Source organism: Phocoena phocoena, chromosome 13 (assembly GCF_963924675.1).
Source record: "Phocoena phocoena chromosome 13, mPhoPho1.1, whole genome shotgun sequence".
Classification (NCBI taxonomy): domain Eukaryota; kingdom Metazoa; phylum Chordata; class Mammalia; order Artiodactyla; family Phocoenidae; genus Phocoena; species Phocoena phocoena.
The window spans coordinates 74,832,460-74,853,032 of record NC_089231.1 but is presented as its reverse complement, the minus strand read 5'-3'; the positions used below and the strand labels follow the sequence as shown (position 1 = coordinate 74,853,032).

General features: G+C 40.1%; 1 protein-coding gene and 1 pseudogene across 1 annotated transcript in view; both read left to right on the top strand.

The window, feature by feature from the left end:
* Positions 1-20,573, top strand: part of HECTD4 (HECT domain E3 ubiquitin protein ligase 4) — a 187,886-nt gene that overhangs the window by 60,424 nt on the left and 106,889 nt on the right. The window contains exons 7-9 of the mRNA XM_065889553.1: positions 723-893; positions 10,907-11,099; positions 15,301-15,459. Of these exons, the coding sequence (XP_065745625.1) occupies positions 723-893; positions 10,907-11,099; positions 15,301-15,459 (523 nt within the window). The remainder of the gene's footprint in view (positions 1-722; positions 894-10,906; positions 11,100-15,300; positions 15,460-20,573) is intronic.
* On the top strand, positions 19,537-19,857 carry LOC136133155 (large ribosomal subunit protein eL36-like; annotated as a pseudogene).

Below are 20,573 nucleotides of genomic sequence, written 5' to 3'. Positions count from 1 at the left end.
TCCTTCTGCTGGTTGTGGTGAATTTCAGTAAGCCCTCATGTGCTAAGTGAGGATCTGTGTGTACCTTCATCTCTTTACTCCTCCCTCTTCTCTGCTTTCCCTTTTGTTTTTTTTCTCACCTTTGCTTTTTTCCTTCCTTCCATAATTATTAATTTCTGAGTTAGACTCTGAATTAGGTGCTGGGAATATAAAGATGAATAAGATATAGTTCCTGTCCTTTAAATATACTTAAGCCTTAAATTTATATACTAAGGGAATTTCAGAAAGTACTGTTTCTCTAAAACTTTGGTTTTTTCTTTTTTTTAACATCTTTATTGGAGTATAATTGCTTTACAATGGTGTGTTAGTTTTTGCTGTATAACAAAGTGAATCAGCTATATGTATACATATATCCCCATATCCCCTAAAAAACTTTGTTTTTAATAAATGTTTGATAAAACACACATGCATAGCAGATTCAAAGAGTTTAGTAATACTTTTTCCTATTAAAATGTAATGGGAATTAATCTCAGGAATCTTTTAATCTATTGCATGGCCCATTGTATGAACTCATATTTCTGTCATATAATTTTCATATATTATTCTTAGAGGTAAATGTCAGTTTTATTTTGACCAGGAGGCCTATTGAATTCTCTTCTTGGACTTAATGGCATTAATGATGAACTGATAGAATCAGAATTTACATGTCACACTAATGAAGTTTTCCTCCCTTTCATGTCCAGGTGTGCCAGATGGTGCCAATGCCAGCCAATCACCTCCCTGTGGGCAGCACTATGAGCACCGTGCACCTGTCTTCAGATGGTACTTACTTCTATTGGATCTGGTCTCCTGCCAGTCTGAATGAGAAAACACCTAAGGGACATTCTGTCTTCATGGACATTTTTGAACTTGTGGTAAGTTTCACTTTCTCATTTTATGTCTTTGCAGAGACATTTTTTACTTGCTTTCTTTTTATAATTGGTTTACAAAGGACCTAAGAAACTTGGAGTACTTGTACAGTGTGTTCACTCTTGCCTCAAAATTGACTTCTCTCTTGGATGTCTTTGAAGATTTCTTTGTTTGGAGTTGTATGACACAAATAAAGGCAAGGTTTTTGAAGGTTAATCCAGCAACAGAGTGGAGATAAGGATAGTTAATGTGTAGACAGTGGGCTTTTAAGTAGAAATGCTCATAAGCTTCTTGGAAATTTGGAACTAAATTGCACTAGCAAGATTGGGTCTACAGATGGATATTGGGAGTCCCCAAGAGAGATGACAGTTGATATTGTGAGAAGGCAGTCATTCATTCATTCATTAGATATTGGCTAAGTATCTACTGAGAACCAGGCATGGTGGTATCTAGGTGGTAGGAATACAGTGATGGGCAAGGGGGACAGGACCCTTGCTCAAATGGAGCTTGAATTTTGGCTGGTGAGTGGGTTGAGTTGTAGTGGTGGTGGAGAGACAAAACATTGACCATAAACAAGTGAACAGATACGTGGACAACATAATTTGAGGTAGTGAAGGAAAAGTAGTAGCTAACCAGATGAAGAAGTTGGGGAATAGGGAGGAAAGAACATGGTAGGAAAGGGAGACCACAAATGGAAAAACTCTGTAGAGGGAGCGAGCATGTGTTTTATTGGAAATGACAGCGGGCCAGAGTGGTTGAGTGCAGAGAGAAGAGCTTGGGGCAAGGAGAGACTGGAAACCATGATGGTCCAGATCTGCACTGTCTAATATAATAGCTAGTAGCCACATGTGGCTATTTAAATTAATCAGAATTACATACAATTAAAACTTCAGTTGCTCAGTTGCATTAGCCACGTTTCAAGTCCTCAGTAGCCACATGTGGCAGGCTAGTGGCTACCATGTTGAACATCAAAGATAGAGAACATTTCCATCATTAAAGAAAGGTCTATTGGACAGCACTGGTCTAGATAATATTTGTAGAGACTTGTAAAGAAAAAATTGCCCCAAGCCAGGTCTGTGACAAAACCTTTTTACATAATGTAATTTACAGCCTCCTTCTGGGAAGAAATTAGCATTCCTGAAGGAAAAAAAAAAACACTGAAGCAATTTCTGATAAACTTTAATGGGGTTAAAACTTGTTCTGGGAAAGAAGTCATCCATCCTGCCAGTTAACTGTCAGTCTAGTAACCTTTAACTGTACATTCTTCTTTTTTTTTTTTTTCTATCTAGTTTCTCAGTATTCTCAAATCATTATATTTTCTTATAAAATGTCTTAGCCAGAGTGAGTCTTTGAATTGATCTGCTAGAGATTGTACTACTAGAAGATGCGTTCATAATTAAATTGTTAGAAATGCCTTTTTTAAAAAGTTGTTTTTAAACAGACCTAACGAGCTAGTTAAAAGATTTAGGTCTTTGTCCTAAGAATAATGGGAAAACATCAAAGAATTCCCCTTTCCCTTATATGCTTTTGTTAAATTAAAAAATATCTATATCAAAGAAAAACATGTACATGGATTAAAACTTGAGGTAGCACATCTAGGCTCATAATGAAAAGTGAGAGTCTCTTGCCCCATCCCTAGCATGTTCCTTATAGACAGTTACTTTAATGGTGTCAGCTTTTCCTTCTTCTGGTGGCTGCTTTCATATTTCTAAGTAAAAGGCTTATATTGCTGTTTCTTGGTTTACTAACCCTATATATGGTGTGTGTGTGTGTGTGTGTGTGTGTGTGTGTGTGTGTGTTTTTGCTGTGATAGATGAGCATTTGGCTCAGTTCATCCCCTTTCTTTCCTCCTTTTTCCTAATGTATTTATTTCATTCATTTTAATTCCTCTTTGGAGGAGAATATCTTTGTAACCTTTTATTACTTGTTCCTCAGCTCTAGGTAGTAGTAGTGTCCCTTCCTGCACGAACCCGTGTCCCCTGCATCGGCAGGCGGACTCTCAACCACTGCACCACCAGGGAAGCCCTATTCTTCTTTTTAAAGTATGATGATGGCATTGTGATTATATAAGAAAATGTCCATATTTTTAGAGATGTGTAGTGAAGTATTCAGAAGTGGAATTACATGATGTCTAGGACATGCTTTATTTATTTTTAAAAATTTTTACTGGAGTATAGTAGATTTACAGTGTTGTGTTAGTTTCAGCAAAGTGAATCAGTTATACATATAAATATATCCACTCTTTTTTAGATTCTTTTCCCATATAGGCCATTACAGAGTATTGAGTAGAGTTCCCTGTGCTATACAGTAGGTCCTTATTATCTATTTTATATATAGTAGTGTGTATATGTCAGTCCCAAGTCTGGGATATGCTTTAAAATGCTTGAGCAAAAATAGATGGGTGGGTTAAACAGATTTGGCCGTATCTGGTTAATAGTTGAATCTGGATGATGGATATATGGAGGTTCACTATACTATTCACTATTTTTGCATTTTTGAAAATTTTCATCATAAGATAAAAAATTCTTAAGCGTCACCGGCCACTAGTTGAGCAGCTTCTAAAATGCTGACTTGGGGGACTTGGTGGTCCAGTGGTTAAGACTTAGCCTTTCAGTGCAGGGGGTGCGGGTTCAATCCCTGGTCAGGGAGCTAAGATCCCACATGCCTTGCGGCCACAAAACCAAAAACATAAAACAGAAGCAATGTTATAACAAATTCCGTAAAGACTTTAAAAAAATGGCCCACATCAAAAAATATATTTAAAACATAAAATAAAATGCTGACTTGGGAAGGTAAACATAGATATCTATCTGGCTTTCTGCCTATGGTACTTTCACAGAAGGGAGCACTGTGTAGCCATTAAAAAGCATGGGGCAGATCTGCATCGATTGAAGCAGATTAATTTCCAAGTTATATTGTTTAGTACAAAAAGCTAGGTTCAGAGCACTGTGTGTAATCACTACCTGCTGTATGATAAAAGTTGTGGCTGGCGGGGAGGCGCGGATTCTCTCTGGAATTGTCCTTCTCCTATGATAACAGCTCTCCTCTCTCAGTGGATCACTCAGCACAGCGTACAAATACATGAGAGGATATCCAGCCTTGAAAAATCAAAACCAACTCCCTTGATCCACACCCACCTCCACTCCCCTATTCTTTGGCTCCCATTTACAGCAATATGCTTAAAAGAGTTTATTTTTACTGTTCTGTGTTCTTTCCTCCCATTCTCTCTTGAGCCTGCTCCAATCAGTTTTGTATCCTCATCACACCACCAAAACAGCTCTTCCCGAGTTCATCAGGGACTTCCACAATAGTCAATTCAAGGGCAACTCAGTTTTCTTTTTACTTGACCTTTTAGCAGTATTTAACGTGGCTTCACCCCCTCCGCCATTCTTGAAAAGGTTTTCACTTGGACTTTGGGACACCCATAGGACTTCTCCTGTCACTGGTTGTTCCTGCCCAGCCTGTCTTCCCTACCTCTCAACAGTCACGGGCACCAGGACCTATTTCCAGGACCCTTTCTCTCTATCTGCTCTTACTCCCTTGTTGATCTCATCCTATCTTATAGCTTGAAACACATCTCTATACAGATAATGCTCAAATTTGCTCCTCAGCCAAAACCTGTCCCTGAAGCTCTAGATGCGTATTGATGTGGGTGGGTGTTTGTATATGCACAGAATATGAGACTTTTCCGGTTGGAAGTCTGATAGTTCCCTCACGCTAAACATGCCCTCTACCAAACTCATGATTTTTCTCCAGACTTGCTTCTCCTGCAGGCTTTCGCATTTCAGTTCATGGCATCTGTGTCCTTTCAGTGCTGGCCAAAGACCTTGGTGTCCCTCTCTATTCCTCTTTCTTTCCTTCCCAAATTCCATGTCCAGTCATCTTATGCTGTCTGCTTTACCTTCAGAGTGTCTCCCAAATCCCATTCACCTCTGTAAAGGTACTGTGTGATTTGGGCCCCCTCTCACCCCACTCTAGCCACACCTGGTCTCCTTGCTGACATACAAACACACTGAATGTGCTCCCCCCTCTGGACCTTTGTGCTGGGCTGTCATCGCACAGGTAACCAGGTGGCTTGTTCTCACTTATTTTAGGTCTCTGCTCAAATATCACCTTATCAGAAAGACCTTTCTGACAATTCTTTATAAATTATTTTATGTAAAATATAATCCTGTCCCTCCTTATCCCTTTTACCTTGCTTTTTCTTTGTGGCTCTTATTACTGCCAGTTTATTTGCTTATTTATTGACTGTCTCCCTTGCCTAGAATGTCAGCTCTAGGGCAGGGATTTTGTTCTCTTTTATTGACTGCTGTGTCCCCAGCACCTAGAACAATGTGCCTGGCACACGATAGGTGATTACTAGATACTTGTTGAATGAGTGGAAGCATCACAAGAAACTGGAAACGTTAGTTGCGTCTGAGGAGGGAACGTAGTGGGGAAGGCATTGCTTTCCACCGTTCATCTTTCTATGTGTTTTAAAAGTTTAAAAAGGGGCTATAAAAAGTTAAATTTTGGGGACTTCCCTGGCAGTCCAGTGGTTAAGACTTCGGCTTCCAATGCAGGGGATGTGGGTTCGATCCCTGGTCGGCGAGCTAAGATCCTACATGCCTCCGTGGCCAAAAAACCAAAACATAAAACAGAAGCAATATTGTAACAAATTCAATAAAGACTTTAAAAAAATTAAATTTTAATAAAGTTTTATAAATTTTTATAAGAAGGAGAACTTGGTTATTAACAGCATTGAATTCTGTTCAGAAGTCAAGATTGAGCCTGAAAGAGGTCTTTTGAATGGAGAATATGGAGGCTATTGGTGGTAGCCTTAGCAAGAGCTGTTGGGGAGGGTAAGGGGTGGAAGCCAGATGGAGCTGGCTGAGAAGTGAGGTGGAAAAGATGGTGGTGAAGAATAGATAATTCTCTCCAGACGTTTGCAATGAAAAAAGGAGAGAAATCAGCGGGGAGGTAGTGGAGTAGACTGTGGGGACATGGAAGTATTTTTAACTTTACTTTTTAAACCTTAAATTATTATTATTATTTCTTTTACGTCTTTATTGGAGTATAATTTTTTTACAATGGTGTGTTAGTTTCTGCTTTATAACAAAGTGAATCAGTTATACATATACATATGGTCCCATATCTCTTCCCTCTTGAGTCTCCCTCCCTCCCACCCTCCCTATCCCGCCCCTCCAGGCGGTCACAAAGCACCGAGCTGATCTCCCTGTGCTATGCGGCTGCTTCCCACTAGCTATCTACCTTATGTTTGGTAGTGTATATATGTCCATGCCTCTCTCTCGCTTTGTCACAGCTTACCCTTCCCCCTCCCCATATCCTCAAGTCCATTCTCTAGTAGGTCTGTGTCTTTATTCCTGTCTTACGCCTAGGATCTTCATGACATTTTTTTTTCTTAAATTCCGTACATATGTGTTAGCATATGGTATTTGTCTTTCTCTTTCTGACTTACTTCACTCTGTATGACAGACTCTAGGTCTATCCACCTCATTACAAATAGCTCAATTTCATTTCTTTTTATGGCTGAGTAATATTCCATTGTATATATGTGCCACATCTTCTTTATCCATTCATCTGTCACTGGACACTTAGGTTGCTTCCATCTCCGGGCTATTGTAAATAGAGCTGCAATGGACATTTTGGTACATGACCCTTTTTGAATTATGGTTTTCTCAGGGTATATGCCCAGTAGTGGGATTGCTGGGTCATATGGTAGTTCTATTTGTAGATTTTTAAGGAACCTCCATACTGTTCTCCATAGTGGCTGTACCAATTCACATTCCCACCAGCAGTGCAAGAGGGTTCCCTTTTCTCCACACCGTCTCCAGCATTTATTGCTTCTAGAGTTTTTGATGATGGCCATTCTGACTGGTGTGAGATGATATCTCATTGTAGTTTTGATTTGCATTTCTCTAATGATTAATGATGTTGAGCATTCTTTCATGTGTTTGTTGGCAGTCTGTATATCTTCTTTGGAGAAATGTCTATTTAGGTCTTCTGCCCATTTTTGGATTGGGTTGTTTGTTTTTTTGTTATTGAGCTGCATGAGCTGCTTATAAATTTTGGAGATTAATCCTTTGTCAGTTGCTTCATTTGCAAATATTTTCTCCCATTCTGAGGGTTGTCTTTTGGTCTTGTTTATGGTTTCCTTTGCTGTGCAAAAGCTTTGAAGTTTCATTAGGTCCCATTTGTTTATTTTTGTTTTTATTTCCATTTCTCTAGGAGGTGGGTCGAAAAGGATCTTGCTGTGATTTATGTCATAGAGTGTTCATGTGTTCATAGAGGTCCATCTCCCCCTTCACCTGATGGGTTTATTATTTCCTTTAAATTATGATCTGGCTGACTGAGATGCCCTTCATTCATCCTTCGTGTGTTAATCCAGTGCCTTGTCTGGGTAGCAGGGTAATAAGCCTTTGTTTTCAAGGTGCTTACATTAGAGTGTGGGGAATGAGTAAGAAAGGAAACAACAAGAACAAAATAATTTCAGTAAGTGATAAATGCTGGGGAGAAAATAAAGCAGGATAATGGGATAGAGAGTGAGGGGGCATGGAGTTGGGGAGCCGCTCCAGTTTGCCTGGCAGATAGGGCCATTCTGAGGAAGGACATTTGAACTGAAACGAGAATGATGAGAAGCAGCCATCCATCCTGCCAGAGAGGGCAACCAACCATCCCCGTTGGCCTGGGCCTGAGAGATTTCTTGGGACATGGGACTTTCAGTGCTAAAACCAGGACAGTCTCGGGCAAACCAGAACTAGTCCAGTCCAGGAAGAGGGATCAGCAAGTACAGGCCTAGCGTACAGGCATTTTGGAGGGGCGACAGAAGGCAGTGCGGCTGAAAGTGTGGTGAGAAAAGGGGAGCAGAGGCAGACCAGCTGGGGAGGTCAGTGGATGTTGGACCCTGTGGACCTTACCAGTAGACTGGATTTTATTATAAGTGTGTTGGGAAGCTGCTGCAGGGTTTCAAACAGGGAAGGAGATGGTTTTATTTACATTTGTAAATAAATCATTGGCTGGTGTGTGGAGAGTAAAGCATATGGGGTCAAAGTGGAAATGGGGAGACCAATTGAGAGGCTGGATGGTCATCGGCCTTGAGGTGCTTGGGCCAGGAAGGGAGCCAGAGGGAAGGTTCTCATCGTTCCTAACTCTGTGCTGCTTCTTACTCCTCCCAGGCTCTTCCCCTCCTTTCTAAATCAGTAGTAGCTTTTTCATCCCAAAGAGCTTCTTAGCTAAGTACAGAGGTTCCCAGATTTACCACTTGGGCACCAAAGCCCAGTCCTCCTTGCTTCTCACAGGCGCTTTATCAGGTTTTCTTTTCAGTATTTTCGAAGTACTTGAACACAATGATACGATTTTTTTTCTTAAGCTATCTGCTGTCTTTCTCATAGGGCTAGTCTGGGTAATGCTTCTGAATGCCAAGTGATTGCTTTTTATCTGGATGCCTTTGAAGGGTCATATTTAGAGTCGTGCAACATAACTAGAGCTATACTTGGTAAAGGGTAATCTAGCTGGGGTGTGTGTGTGTAAAATGACGTGGTAAGATGTGGACGTGTTAAATTTTAGGCGACAGAAGGCTGCTCCAGTCGAAATGCTGGGGAGTGGGAGGCAGTTGGAGAAGCGGCACTAGATCTCAGTAGCAAGGCTGGGTCTGTATATAGAAACGTGGGAGCCACCTCGGAGAGCTGGTATTGGATTTGGGCCAGGGCACCGATTTGTTTACTCAGCAAAGCTTCAAGTGTTTACTGCGTGCCTCTGAGTGCTAGAAATGTTATGGTGAACAAGGCAGGCAGGATCCCGGGTCTCGGGGAGCCAATATTCATTTGGGGCGGGGAAGGTAGAAGGTCAAACAATCAATGAATTAATGAGTAAAATAATTTCAGAGAATGATAAATGCTGTGCAGATAAAACTGGGTGACATGCTCTGGCTTGTAGGGGGTGGATGGGTGGGTGGAGGAGATTCCTCTTTAGATTGGTAATCATAGGAGGCCTCTTTGAGGCGGTGACATTTTACCTGAGACCCGAATGATGGGAAGGAACCAGCCACACGTAGGAGGATCTAGGGACAGAGTGTTTCAGGCAGGGGTCTTAGACACCAGAGGCTGGGTCTAACTCTAAGCAAACTCCCATTTAGGTAAGTGGAGATGGGAACCAGCAAATAAGAGGAGAACAAGGAGGGCAGGAACTATCTTGGCTTTGCTCATTAGAAGAGTCCCTTACACATAGGTAAGTGTTCATGTTAAAAAGAAACAAACTGGGATTGTGTTCTACCACTGAGACTGAGGAAGGACAACCTTAAGAGTTCTGGCAACCGTGGTACAACCTACACGGAAGTCAAGAAAAAGGTTGATTTTGGTTCTAGGTTACTCTCGGCCCATCAAGAATGTCCACTTGTTAGAGGGAGCTGAGTTAAGTAGCTGCAAAGTGTTAAAAAGCAGAGGGGAGGAAATAGAAACAGCATTTCGAACTCTCTAAGAAACTCATTCCCTTACCATGTGTGAATGTCTTGTAAAAGCCTCCCCCCACCAGGTCCAGCCCTTCCAGGAACCTCGCCTGGCTGTGCTCCTCAATTTGCTCCCTTTCTCTTGCCTCTTCTCTGCTACCACCCTTTCACTTTGTACTTCTTTTTTGTTTTTTTATTTGCTTCTGGAAGCCTTGCCGCTTTATACTCCTGTTCTCTCTTATCTCTAGTCCTGCCCACCTTCGCTAGTGGCATCTGTTTCTGAGACTGCAGCCAGATCCAGGAGCCTGGGTCTGGAGGGGGCAGTGGGTACAGAGGCTGCATGAGATACATTTGGGACATTTGATAGTGAGTGGGAGTGGAGAAGAGGGATGGTATTGCAATGGGCCACCAAGGTTTTGTTTAAGATCCCAGAGGCCTGTGACTATCTGACACAAGGAAATCAGAGAGGGAGACCTTGAGCGTGAAGGGGCAGATGGGAGATAACTGAGGGAGCAGTTAGAGAGGAGGCAGAGTACTTCTTCCTTAAATAACATGAGGTGAAGTGCTCCTTCCTCTGGATTAAGAGGAAAGGAATAGGACTTCCCTGGTGGTGCAGTGGTTGAGAGTCCGCCTGCCGATGCAGGGGACACCGGTTCGTGCCCCGGTCCGGGAAGATCCCACATACCGCGGAGCGGCTGGGCCCGTGAGCCATGGCCGCTGAGCCTGTGCGTCCGGAGCCTGTGCTCCGCAACGGGAGAGGCCACAACAGTGAGAGGCCTGCATACCGCAAAAACGAAAAAGAGGAAAGGAATAAATGAGGCTGGATACAAAGATTCTTGAGTGGGAAGAGAGATGAGTGGGAGCAGCTTACAGTAAGTGGTCTGGATCTTTTTAGCATTAAAGAAAGCCAGGTGGTCTGCTTAAAGCCAAGCTCAAAATTTGGTGAAGGAATTTTGGAATCACCACTCCAGAGATTTTTCTGGGGAATAATCAAGTGATGAAGGAAGAACTGCCAAGTACCAGCAAGGATCCAGTTGAAGCTGGCGTATATTTTTAGCAGACAAAGTCTGCCTTTCTCCACGATTGCTCTGCCAATACCCGAGCAGCTGGGGCTAGTGTTGACTGCTGTTAATACAGAGTTTGGATTTTAGCCAATTATATTTCAAGAAGACATTATCCTCATAGTTGTACTTAATGGTAAATCAAGATCTGATTGACCTGTTTTCCTCTCATCTTACTTGTACCTGTCAGAAGTTTGTAATTAGTGAGAGCTACCTGTGGAATTCAATATAAGGAATTTTAATCAACAGGCTTCCATAGAACCTATTAAACTTAGCTCATTACTTTTAAAATCTGGGCTATTATGAAAAATAAAAGCTCTCAAACTTCTCGTAGCCTTCCTTTTGTTCTCAGTTTCTGTAGAGCAGTTAGGTTTTGAGGTATACACCTACTCAGGTACAATTTTGGGAAATGTTTTTGAGTAACCAGATGACAATAATACACTTCTCAAGTAGAAATTTGCTAAATGAATGGAAACAGATATCATTTAAGGACCTCTTTTTCTTTAAATATTAGGTTGAAAATGGTGTATTTGTAGCCAACCCGCTTCAGGAACGCACAATTCTAATGAGAAAAGAGGGCGAGTCTGCAAAAAGCATTAATGAGATGCTTCTGAGCAGACTTTCACGCTACCGAGCCTCGCCATCCGCAACGCTGGCTGCCCTTACCGGCTCCACCATCTCCAACACCCTGAAAGAGGACCAGGCAGGTAGGCTGCCCTTCGCTTTTTCAGCTATATATGTTTTTAAGACCTTATTTTTTAGAACAGTTTTAGGTTCGTAGCAAAAGTAAAGGAAGGTGCAGATTTCTCGTCTACCTCCTGCCCCCACACATGCACAGCCACCCTTATTATCAACATCCCCACCAGAGTGGTCCGTTTGTTACAACTGATGAACCCATCCTGACACATCATAATCACCCAGAGTCCATAGTTCACCTTAGGGTTCACTCTTGGTCTTGTACATTCTGTGGGTTTGGACAAATGCATAATGACATGTGTGCATTATTATGGCATCATATACGGTGCTTTTATTGCCTTAAAAATCCTCTGTGCTCTACCTGTTCATCCCTCCCCACCCCCCAAGCCCTGGCCACCACTGATCTTTTTATTGTCTTCATAGTTTTGCCTTTTCCAGAATGTCATGTAATTGGATTTATACAGAATGTAGCCTTTTCATATTGGCTTCTCTCACTTAGTAATATGCCTTTAAGATTCCTCCGTGCCTTTTCATGGCTTGGTACGTTCAGCTTGTGATTAGTGCATGCTGCCTGTGGAATTCAGGCAATACTTGTTATTGAGCATTTACAGTGTGCCATACAAAGCACTTTGCTTTACGTAGTTCACCGTTTTTAATGTCCTTCCAGTCATTTTTCATTTTTTTAATTCCAAGCTAATACATACTGTTGGCTGTGGACATGAATTAGCATGAATCTGTAATAATTCAAAGCAGCTCTGTGTTTAATGGTAAATACCTTATCATTACTGTTAGTATAAACTGTTTTCACATTTAGCATCTGCTTCATGAATGTAAAAAACTCATTTAGCATCATCTTCACTAAATACATTCTTTTTTTTTAACATCTTTATTGGAATGTAATTGTTTTACAATGGTGTGTTAGTCTCTGCTGTATAACAAAGTGAATCAGCTATATGTATACATATATCCCCATATCCCCTCCCTCTTGCATCTCCCTCCCACCCTCCCTATCCCACCCCTCTAGGTGGTCACAAAGCACCGAACTGATCTCCCTGTGCTATGCAGCTGCTTCCCACTAGCTATCTGTTTTACGTTTGGTAGTGTATATATGTCAATGCCACTCTCACACTTCGTCCCAGCTTACCCTTCCCCCCTCCCCCGTGTCCTTAAGTCCATTCTCTACATCTGCATCTTTATTCCTGTCCTGCCCCTAGGTTCATCAGAACCATTTTTTTTTGACTCCATATATATGTGTTAGCATACGGTATTTGTTTTTCTCTTTCTGACTTACTTCACTCTGTATGACAGACTCTAGGTCCACCCACCTCACTACAAATAGTTCAATTTTATTTCTTTTTATGGCCAAGTAATATTCCATTGTATATATGTGCCACATCTTCTTTATCCATTCATCTGTTGCTGGACACTTAGGTTGCTTCCACGTCCTGGCTATTGTAAATAGTGCTGCAATGAATATTGTGGTACATGATTCTTTTTGAATTATGGTTTTCGCAGGGTATGTGCCCAGTAGCGGGATTGCTGGGTCATATGGTAGTTCTATTTTTAGTTTTTCTAAATACATTCTTGACCAAGAAAATGAGAGGCAAACCTTCCACAACAGAGGTTGCTTTTTCTGGAATTTGGCATTTAGTGTTTGCACTTTAATATTTGAAAATAGTATGTTTACAGAGTTTGAAAGTGAAAACAATATAAAAGGTATATGCAGAGAAATCTTACTCTCGTGTCCTGGTATAGTCAGTATTTGCCCCACCCTACCCCCTATAGGTAGCTCTATTTATTAGTTTTTGTTTATCCTGTCAGAGTTTTTTTATGCAAAGAGAAATTAAATTAATTTAGAAAGACAAATTTATGTATTTTTATTGTCCTTCTTTTCTCAATAAAGGTAGCCTTCTAAACACACTGTTCTGTACTTTTAAAGCAGGAATTCTTCATGGGGATAAGCCTTTCAGAGGTTCATAAATATGCTCTCCCAAAGTTTTAAATAACATATGTATCATCATAATTTTTATCAGATGTTCAAGGCCAGTTATGACCCCCCCAAAGTCAAGAACCATTATTCTTGAGGAGTTTTCATATTACATACCAACTACATGAATTTATAACAAATCATGACCTGTAGTAAAAGATCAGGCTAGAAAAAGAGCCATGTATAGAAAAATGAATCTGAATTAATATATGTTTAATGAATTTAATGCAGTTTATACTTTAATCCTTTTATATATTGAAATGTTAGGAAGAGAAAATATTTGTGATTAATTCATTGTGAGACTATCAAATTTTAAATACTTATTAGTCCATATTAGAATTTAAGGATAGTATGTTACTTCCACAGGTCTCCATTGTATCAAATGTAAGTAGGGAATTTATTAATAGTTGTTATAACTTGGGTATGTGGATAATTTGAATTATAGGAAATAGTTTGTAGAGGACAGTCCTATTACCTAAATAAACATTTTCCTGACAATCTGAAGGCTTGATCTGGGTTTGTCCCTTGGGAGAAAATTGAATACTAGCCTGCACAATAGAAATACTAAAAGGATGTTTGTTACATAAGAAAACATGGGTGATATCAGAAAGTGGACTCAGAAGGCAAGGGTATATTTAGAATCCTGTGAAAACTGGTATCTGTAACTCTAAACATGTGATTTCGCTCATACTTTTATGCACATTCTCTATGTATTCATTTAACCTGAGGTTGCTACATAAAAATTCACCAGTTATAGGCTAAGTGAACTTTTGACAATTAATTCAACATTCAGAGGGTCTAGGATTTTTAATTCTGTGATAAACTAATACCTATTACCATGTTAATAAGAGTATGTATATTAAAAACATCTTGGTGAAAACCGCGATTGTGTGGTTATGCTCTTTGTGTGGTTATGCTCACAAAGTTGCTAGTTTTTCAGTCGTTGCCCCTTTTGGGTTTCTTACTTATGGAAATTTATGCTACTGGATTTATGTCCTAAATGAAAAATATACTTGTTGGCGGCTTGGAAGTTTAAAAAATGGAGCTTTTTAGAACCACAGGCATTCAAAGCAAATGACAGATTAGGTTTCACTTGTCTAATTTTTCTAATCTAAACCATCCAAAGATAATTTTATGTCTATGTAGGCAGTCATATTTTATACCTTGACAGCTTCCTAGGTAAAGCACTCTGACTTTTGTTGCCATCGTCAATCTTCACTGGACTAATATATAGAAAATCGTTAAATTCACCCTACATTTTCAGATCCACCAGTGAGTAAGGGAAATTAAAGTACATTTTATACCTCTTGATTAAATACAATAATTATTTTCCTAATGATAGTTTATGTCACTGACCCTAAAAAAAATACATCATGGGTTATAAATTCTGTGGACATAAAGTTATTTTGTGATAGACATTGTGAAAGCTTTTATTAACTAGTTATGGGTTGAAATTTCTAGTAGATTCCATGTTCAGAGCTGTTTATAATAAATTTAATATCACAAACCTGTTAATAATTTGTTCTATATAAAATGAAAAGATCTCTACTGGAGCACAGTTTCCTAGGGGGAAACATAAACAGTAGGATTATTCTTTTATTTTGAGATTTAGTCCATGTGAGGGTTCATTCTTTTGAAAGATCTTTATGTTATTTATTTATTTATTTATTTTAACATCTTTATTGGAGTATAATTGCTCTACAATGGTGTGTTAGTTTCTGCGTTATAACAAAGTGAATCAGCCATACGTATACATATATCCCCATATCTCTTCCTTCTTGCGTCTCCCTCCCTCCCCTCTAGGTGGTCACAAAGCACTGAGCTGATCTCCCTGTGTTATGTGCTGCTTCCCACTAGCTATCGATTTTACATTTGGTGGTGTATATATGTCCATACCACTCTCTCACTTTGTCCCAGCTTACCCTTCCCCCTCCCCGTGTCCTCAAGTCCATTGAAAGATTTTTAAAAGACATAAGGACATACTGAATACTGGGAACACCTGTGAGAAATGTTCAGATCATGTAACCAGGAGGCTTGGGACCAGGCTGTGGAGACAGAAGATCATTATTTTGCCCTTAGCTTATTATTTCTTGCTCTGTATTTTGAGTCTGAGTATATTCTTGTTAGAATTGGGAGCCCCTTTGCTATACTCTAATTTGGTTTGGTAATCAAATTAATCTGTGTGTCAACTATTTCTGCTCACCATTTTCATTCCTTTTTACCAGCGAATACTAGCTGTGGCCTTCCTCTAAAAATGCTTCGGAAGACGCCCATTTACACCTGTGGTACATACTTGGTGATGCTGGTCCCACCTCCAGGGGGATCAGGCAGCTCTGCTACCCGGTCTCTTTTTGGTGGAACAAGTGGTTTGTCATCTTTAAAAAGTAAGTGAACTTTATTTGTGGCTCTTTTCCCAATTTGTCCCTAACTTTGAAATTTAAGGTTTTTCCTAATAGTGATTTTACACTTGCTCTGTTTACAGATGCTCTTTGATAACAACAAACAACCTTATCAGTATAATATAGGCTAGGAGGAATTAAAAATAGAATTTTTGAAAGTGGTATAATAGTACACTTCTGAAAACTATTGTCCTGTAAAATTACTAGAAATAATAATAAGGTCAGGAAGATTTTAGGAAATAATCTGTTGCTACTTTATTTACTGACACTGCAAGAACTCTACCCACTGGAGAGCTATGAAAATACGTCTGTAAATACCTCCATTTTAGGACACATAAAAATGTATATGATACAAAATAATATATGCAAAAATTCATTACTGTTAAGTGTACATGTATATATTTTTTATGTATTTCTTTTTTTTAAACATCTTTATTGGAGTATAATTGCTTTACAATGTCGTGTTAGTTTCTGCTGTATAACAGAGTGAATCAGCTATACATATGCCGCCGCATAGCACAGGGAGATCAGCTCGGTGCTTTGTGACCACCTAGAGGGGTGGGATAGGGAGGGTGGGAGGGAGACGCAAGAGGGAGGGGATATGGGGATATAAGTGTACATATATTTTTATGAAAGAGGGAGGCATACTGTAGTAATTAAAGCAATGTGATTTTGGCTTCAGAGTGGACGGATAGTTAAATTGAAGATAATATAGGGCTTCCCTGGTGGTGCAGTGGTTAAGAATCCGCCTGCCAATGTAGGGGACACAGGTTCAAACCCTGGTCTGGGAAGATCCTACATGCCACAGAGCACCTAAGCCCGTGCGCTACAACTACTGAGCCTGTGCTCTAGAGCCTGTGAGCCACAACTACTGAGCCCGTGTGCCACAACTACTGAAGCCCATGTGCCTAGAGCCCATGCTTTATAACAAGAGAAGCCACCACAATGAGAAGGCTTCACACTGCAATGAAGAGTAGGCCCTGCTCTCCGCAACCAGAGAAAAGCCCTTGGGCAGTAGCAAAGATCCAAGTCAGCCAAAAAATAAATAAAATAAAAATAAATCAATTAAAAAAAAGAGAAAATAATATAGAATAAAAAAATGTTCCTTTTACATTGCCATTTTCTGTCTTTCTTACCTTAGGGACATCATTTAACCCCTCTGAGCTTCGTTTTCCCATCTGAAAAAATAAAAGGCTAATAGTATCTCACATCATTGTTTGGTGATCATATGCAATAAAGTATGTTAGAGTATTTCTAAAAACAAAAACAAACCCCAAATATTCCTTTTATATATGGTAACACCTTTTTTTTTAACATTCCTTTTTCCCTTAAAGTTTGTTTAGGCACATAAAATTAAAATGTTTTAAAATCAGTTTACTTATTTTCATTTCCCAAAATTTCATATTCTGTCTTTTAAAAATAATTTGGTTTTTTTTTTTTACATCTTTATTGGAGTATAATTGCTTTACAATGGTATGTTAGTTTCTGCTTTATAACAAAGTGAATCAGTTATACATATACATAGTTCCCATATCTCTTCCCTCTTGCGTCTCCCTCCCTCCCACCCTCCCTATCCCACCCCTCTAGGTGGTCACAAAGCACCGAGCTGATCTCCCTGTGCTATGCGGCTGCTTCCCACTAGCTATCTATTTTACATTTGGTAGTGTATATAAGTCCATGCCTCTCTCTCGCTTTGTCACAGCTTACCCTTCCCCCTCCCCATAATTCCATTGAAGGATTATATTTCGCATTTAGATGTTTAAAAAAGCATTTCTTACCCAAACTTTAACCTGCAGATATAAATTTAACCTCAACAGCTTAAATAAAACCATTTATCTAGTATCAACTTAACTTTTAGGCCATTTCAAGTAGTGCACGTGTTTGGGATTTAGATACTTATAACAACTCCAAAACTCTTTTGTCTTTACTTTTTAAAAATTTATTTAAATATTTATTTTCTTTATTTGGTTGCACCAGGTCTTGGTTGCAGCAGGCGTGCTCCTTAGTTGCAGCTTGCAGGCTCCTTAGTTGCTGCTGGCTGGCTCCTTAGTTGCGGCCAGCAGGACCCTTAGTTGCAGCCAGTGGGCTCCTTAGTTGCGGCTCGCTGGCTTCTTAGTTGCGGCACGTAGGGTCCTTAGTTGCAGCAGGCGGGCTCCTTAGTTGTGGCTCGCAGGCTTCTGAGTTGCAGCTCTTCAGCTCCTTAGTTGTGGCATGCGAATTCTTAGTTGCGACATGCATACAGCATCTAGTTCCCTGACCAGGGATCGAACCTGGGCCCCCTGCATTGGGAGCGCAGAGTCTTAACCACTGCGCCACCAGGGAAGTCTTCTTTTTTGCTTTTAGAATCAAATGGGTTAGACTTTTTCTCAACAGCCTGTTTTCTCTAACATGTGACCAGGATGCCTCCTTTAGCCCTCAGGTAAATGATGTAAATTTACTACTCACTTCAAAAACAAAAAACAGCTTTATTGAGTTATAACTTACATACCATAAAATTTACCCCTTTAAAGTATACAGTTCAGTGGTTTTTAATATATTCAGAGTTGTCAAGCCATCACCACAATCTAATTCTAGAACATTTCCATCACTCTAAAAAGATACCCCATACCCATTAGCAGTCAGTCCCTTTATCCCCCCCTTTCCCCAGCCCCTGGCATCCACCAATCTACTTTCTGACTCTATGGATTTACCTATTCTGGACTTTTCAAATATATGGAATTATACAATATATGTGCTTTTGTGACTGGCTTTTTTTTTTTTTTTTAAGCGTAATGTTTCCAAGGTTCACCCATGTTGTAGCACAAATCATTACTTCATTTCTTTTTATGGCCAAATCATACTTGATTGTATGAATATAATCCATTGACATTTGAGTTGTTTCTGCTTTTTGACTGTTTTGAATAATGCTGCTATGAACATTCATGTACAAGTTTTTGCGTAGACATGTTGTCATTTCTCTTGGGTATATGTGTAGGAGTAGAATTCTGGGTCATGTGGTACCTGTATGTTTAAGCTTCGGAGGGACTGCTAAACTGTTTTCCAGAACGGCTATACCATTTTAGAGTCTCATTAGCAATGGCTCCAATTTTTCCACATCCTCTCTGACATTTGTTATTTTTCTTTTTTTTTCTTAATAGCTGTACTCCATAGTGGGTATGAAGTGGTATCTCATTGTGGTGTTGATTTGCATTTCCCTAACAACTAATGATGTTGAACATCTTTTCTTGTGCTGATTGGCCATTTGTGTATATTCTTTGGAGAAATATCTATTCAAATCCTTTGTCCATTTTAAAATTGGGTTATTTGTCTTTTTATTGACCATTAATCATCTGAAACTCTTTTTTAGTCTTTTTGGCATGGTTTTTTCCACTCACCTGAGATTAGCCCCATTTGATTAAAACAAGCCTTCACGGTGCCATTTTTTTCATGAGGATATAGCTTACCCAGTGATTCTATTTTAGACCAACAAATAAATAAATGTTTAAGTTTCTTCTATGTCCTGTTCCACATTGATCACTGTGGTGGCTACTCAGTGAGTGGGAAAAGTGGTGCTTGCCTTGAGGAGCTCATAGGCTGGTTGGGAGAAATGATGCAGGTGTGTGAAACAACTAGAAAATGATATACAATGCTGTATCACTGCCTGAACCATGGGGAGCAGATGTAAGTGCTGCAGAATCAGAGGAAGAAAGGGTCATTGTTGAGTGGGGTAGAGGGGAGAGACTTCATGAAGTTTTGAGTTTAAGTCATGAAAAATGGCTATTATTCAAATAAGTGGCCACGTAGGGGAAAGGCATATGCATGGTAAATACAATGAAAAAGAGATTTGGAGAAGACCATTTTGTTGGTGTGCAGGACAGAACAATAGAAAAGAAACAAAGGGTACAGTTTAGATTATAGCTCAAGTCAGGCGTGATGAGAATCTGGATTACTAGGGTGATGGGAATAAGAAAAAGGAACTTGAGAGACAGTGCTAGAATTTTCTGTTGGAAAGTGGGGAAGAAAGTTATATCAATAATAGCAGCTAGGCCCTTCTGCCATGGCAGCCATTGAAGAGCAGCCGCCATGGCTTCTTGCTGCCCCATGGCCGTGGGCCTCAACAAGGGCCACCAGGTGACCAAGAACATGAGCAAGCTGAGGCACAGCCCTGCAAGATGTGATCCAAAAGGTGTGTGGCTTTACCCCTTAGGAGCTGCATGCCATGGAGTGGCATGCCAGGGTCTCCAAGAACAAGAGGCCCTCAAGTTCATCCAGAAAAGGGTGGGGACATACATCTGTGCCAAGAGGAAGCAAGAGGAGCTGAGGAGTGTCCTGGCCGCCATGAGGAAAGCAGCAGCCACGATAAAACCTTCTCAGGAAAAAAAAAAAAAAAAAGCAGATCCTTGATATATTTAAACTCATTTAATCTTCACAATAACTGTATAAAGTAGGTAACTTTTATTATCTCCACTTTACACATGGGGAAACTGAGAGGTTCAGTAAATTTCCCAGGGTCACACAGAAGTGGTAGAGCTGGAATTCAGATTCAGAATCCTAAAGCTCATGCTTGTCATCACTACACTTCCCTGTGTTAAGGGAAAAGGCTGAAGTGTTTCCAAGTTTTAGAGACAGGGCTTGGAAGGATAGCAACTAAACATCCACTAACCTGTTTTGAGCACCAAATATATGTAAATATTGTAAATATTTCTTGTAAATATTGTTACCTTGTGATGTTAATAATCATAACCCCGTTTGCAATTACCCTTTTGACAATCTATCTTGAAAAAACCCTGTATGTAAAAGTTGCCATTTTAAAAACACTTTCAAAAATATGGTTCACCGTATTGGAAAAGGCTTTATGACAGTTTTCTTTTTGTGGTCTTAATGTGTGTCTTTTGTCTCCTCATTGTTACCACTGATAGACAACCAAAAAAGATGTGATTTTTTTTTTTTTTTTGCGGGCCTCTCACCGCTGTGGCCTCTCCCGTTGTGGAACAGCAGGCTCCGGACGCGCAGGCCCAGCAGCCATGGCCCACAGGCGCAGCCGCTCCGCGGCACGTGGGATCCTCCCGGACCGGGGCACGAACCCACATCCCCTGCATCTGCAGGCGGACTCCCAACCA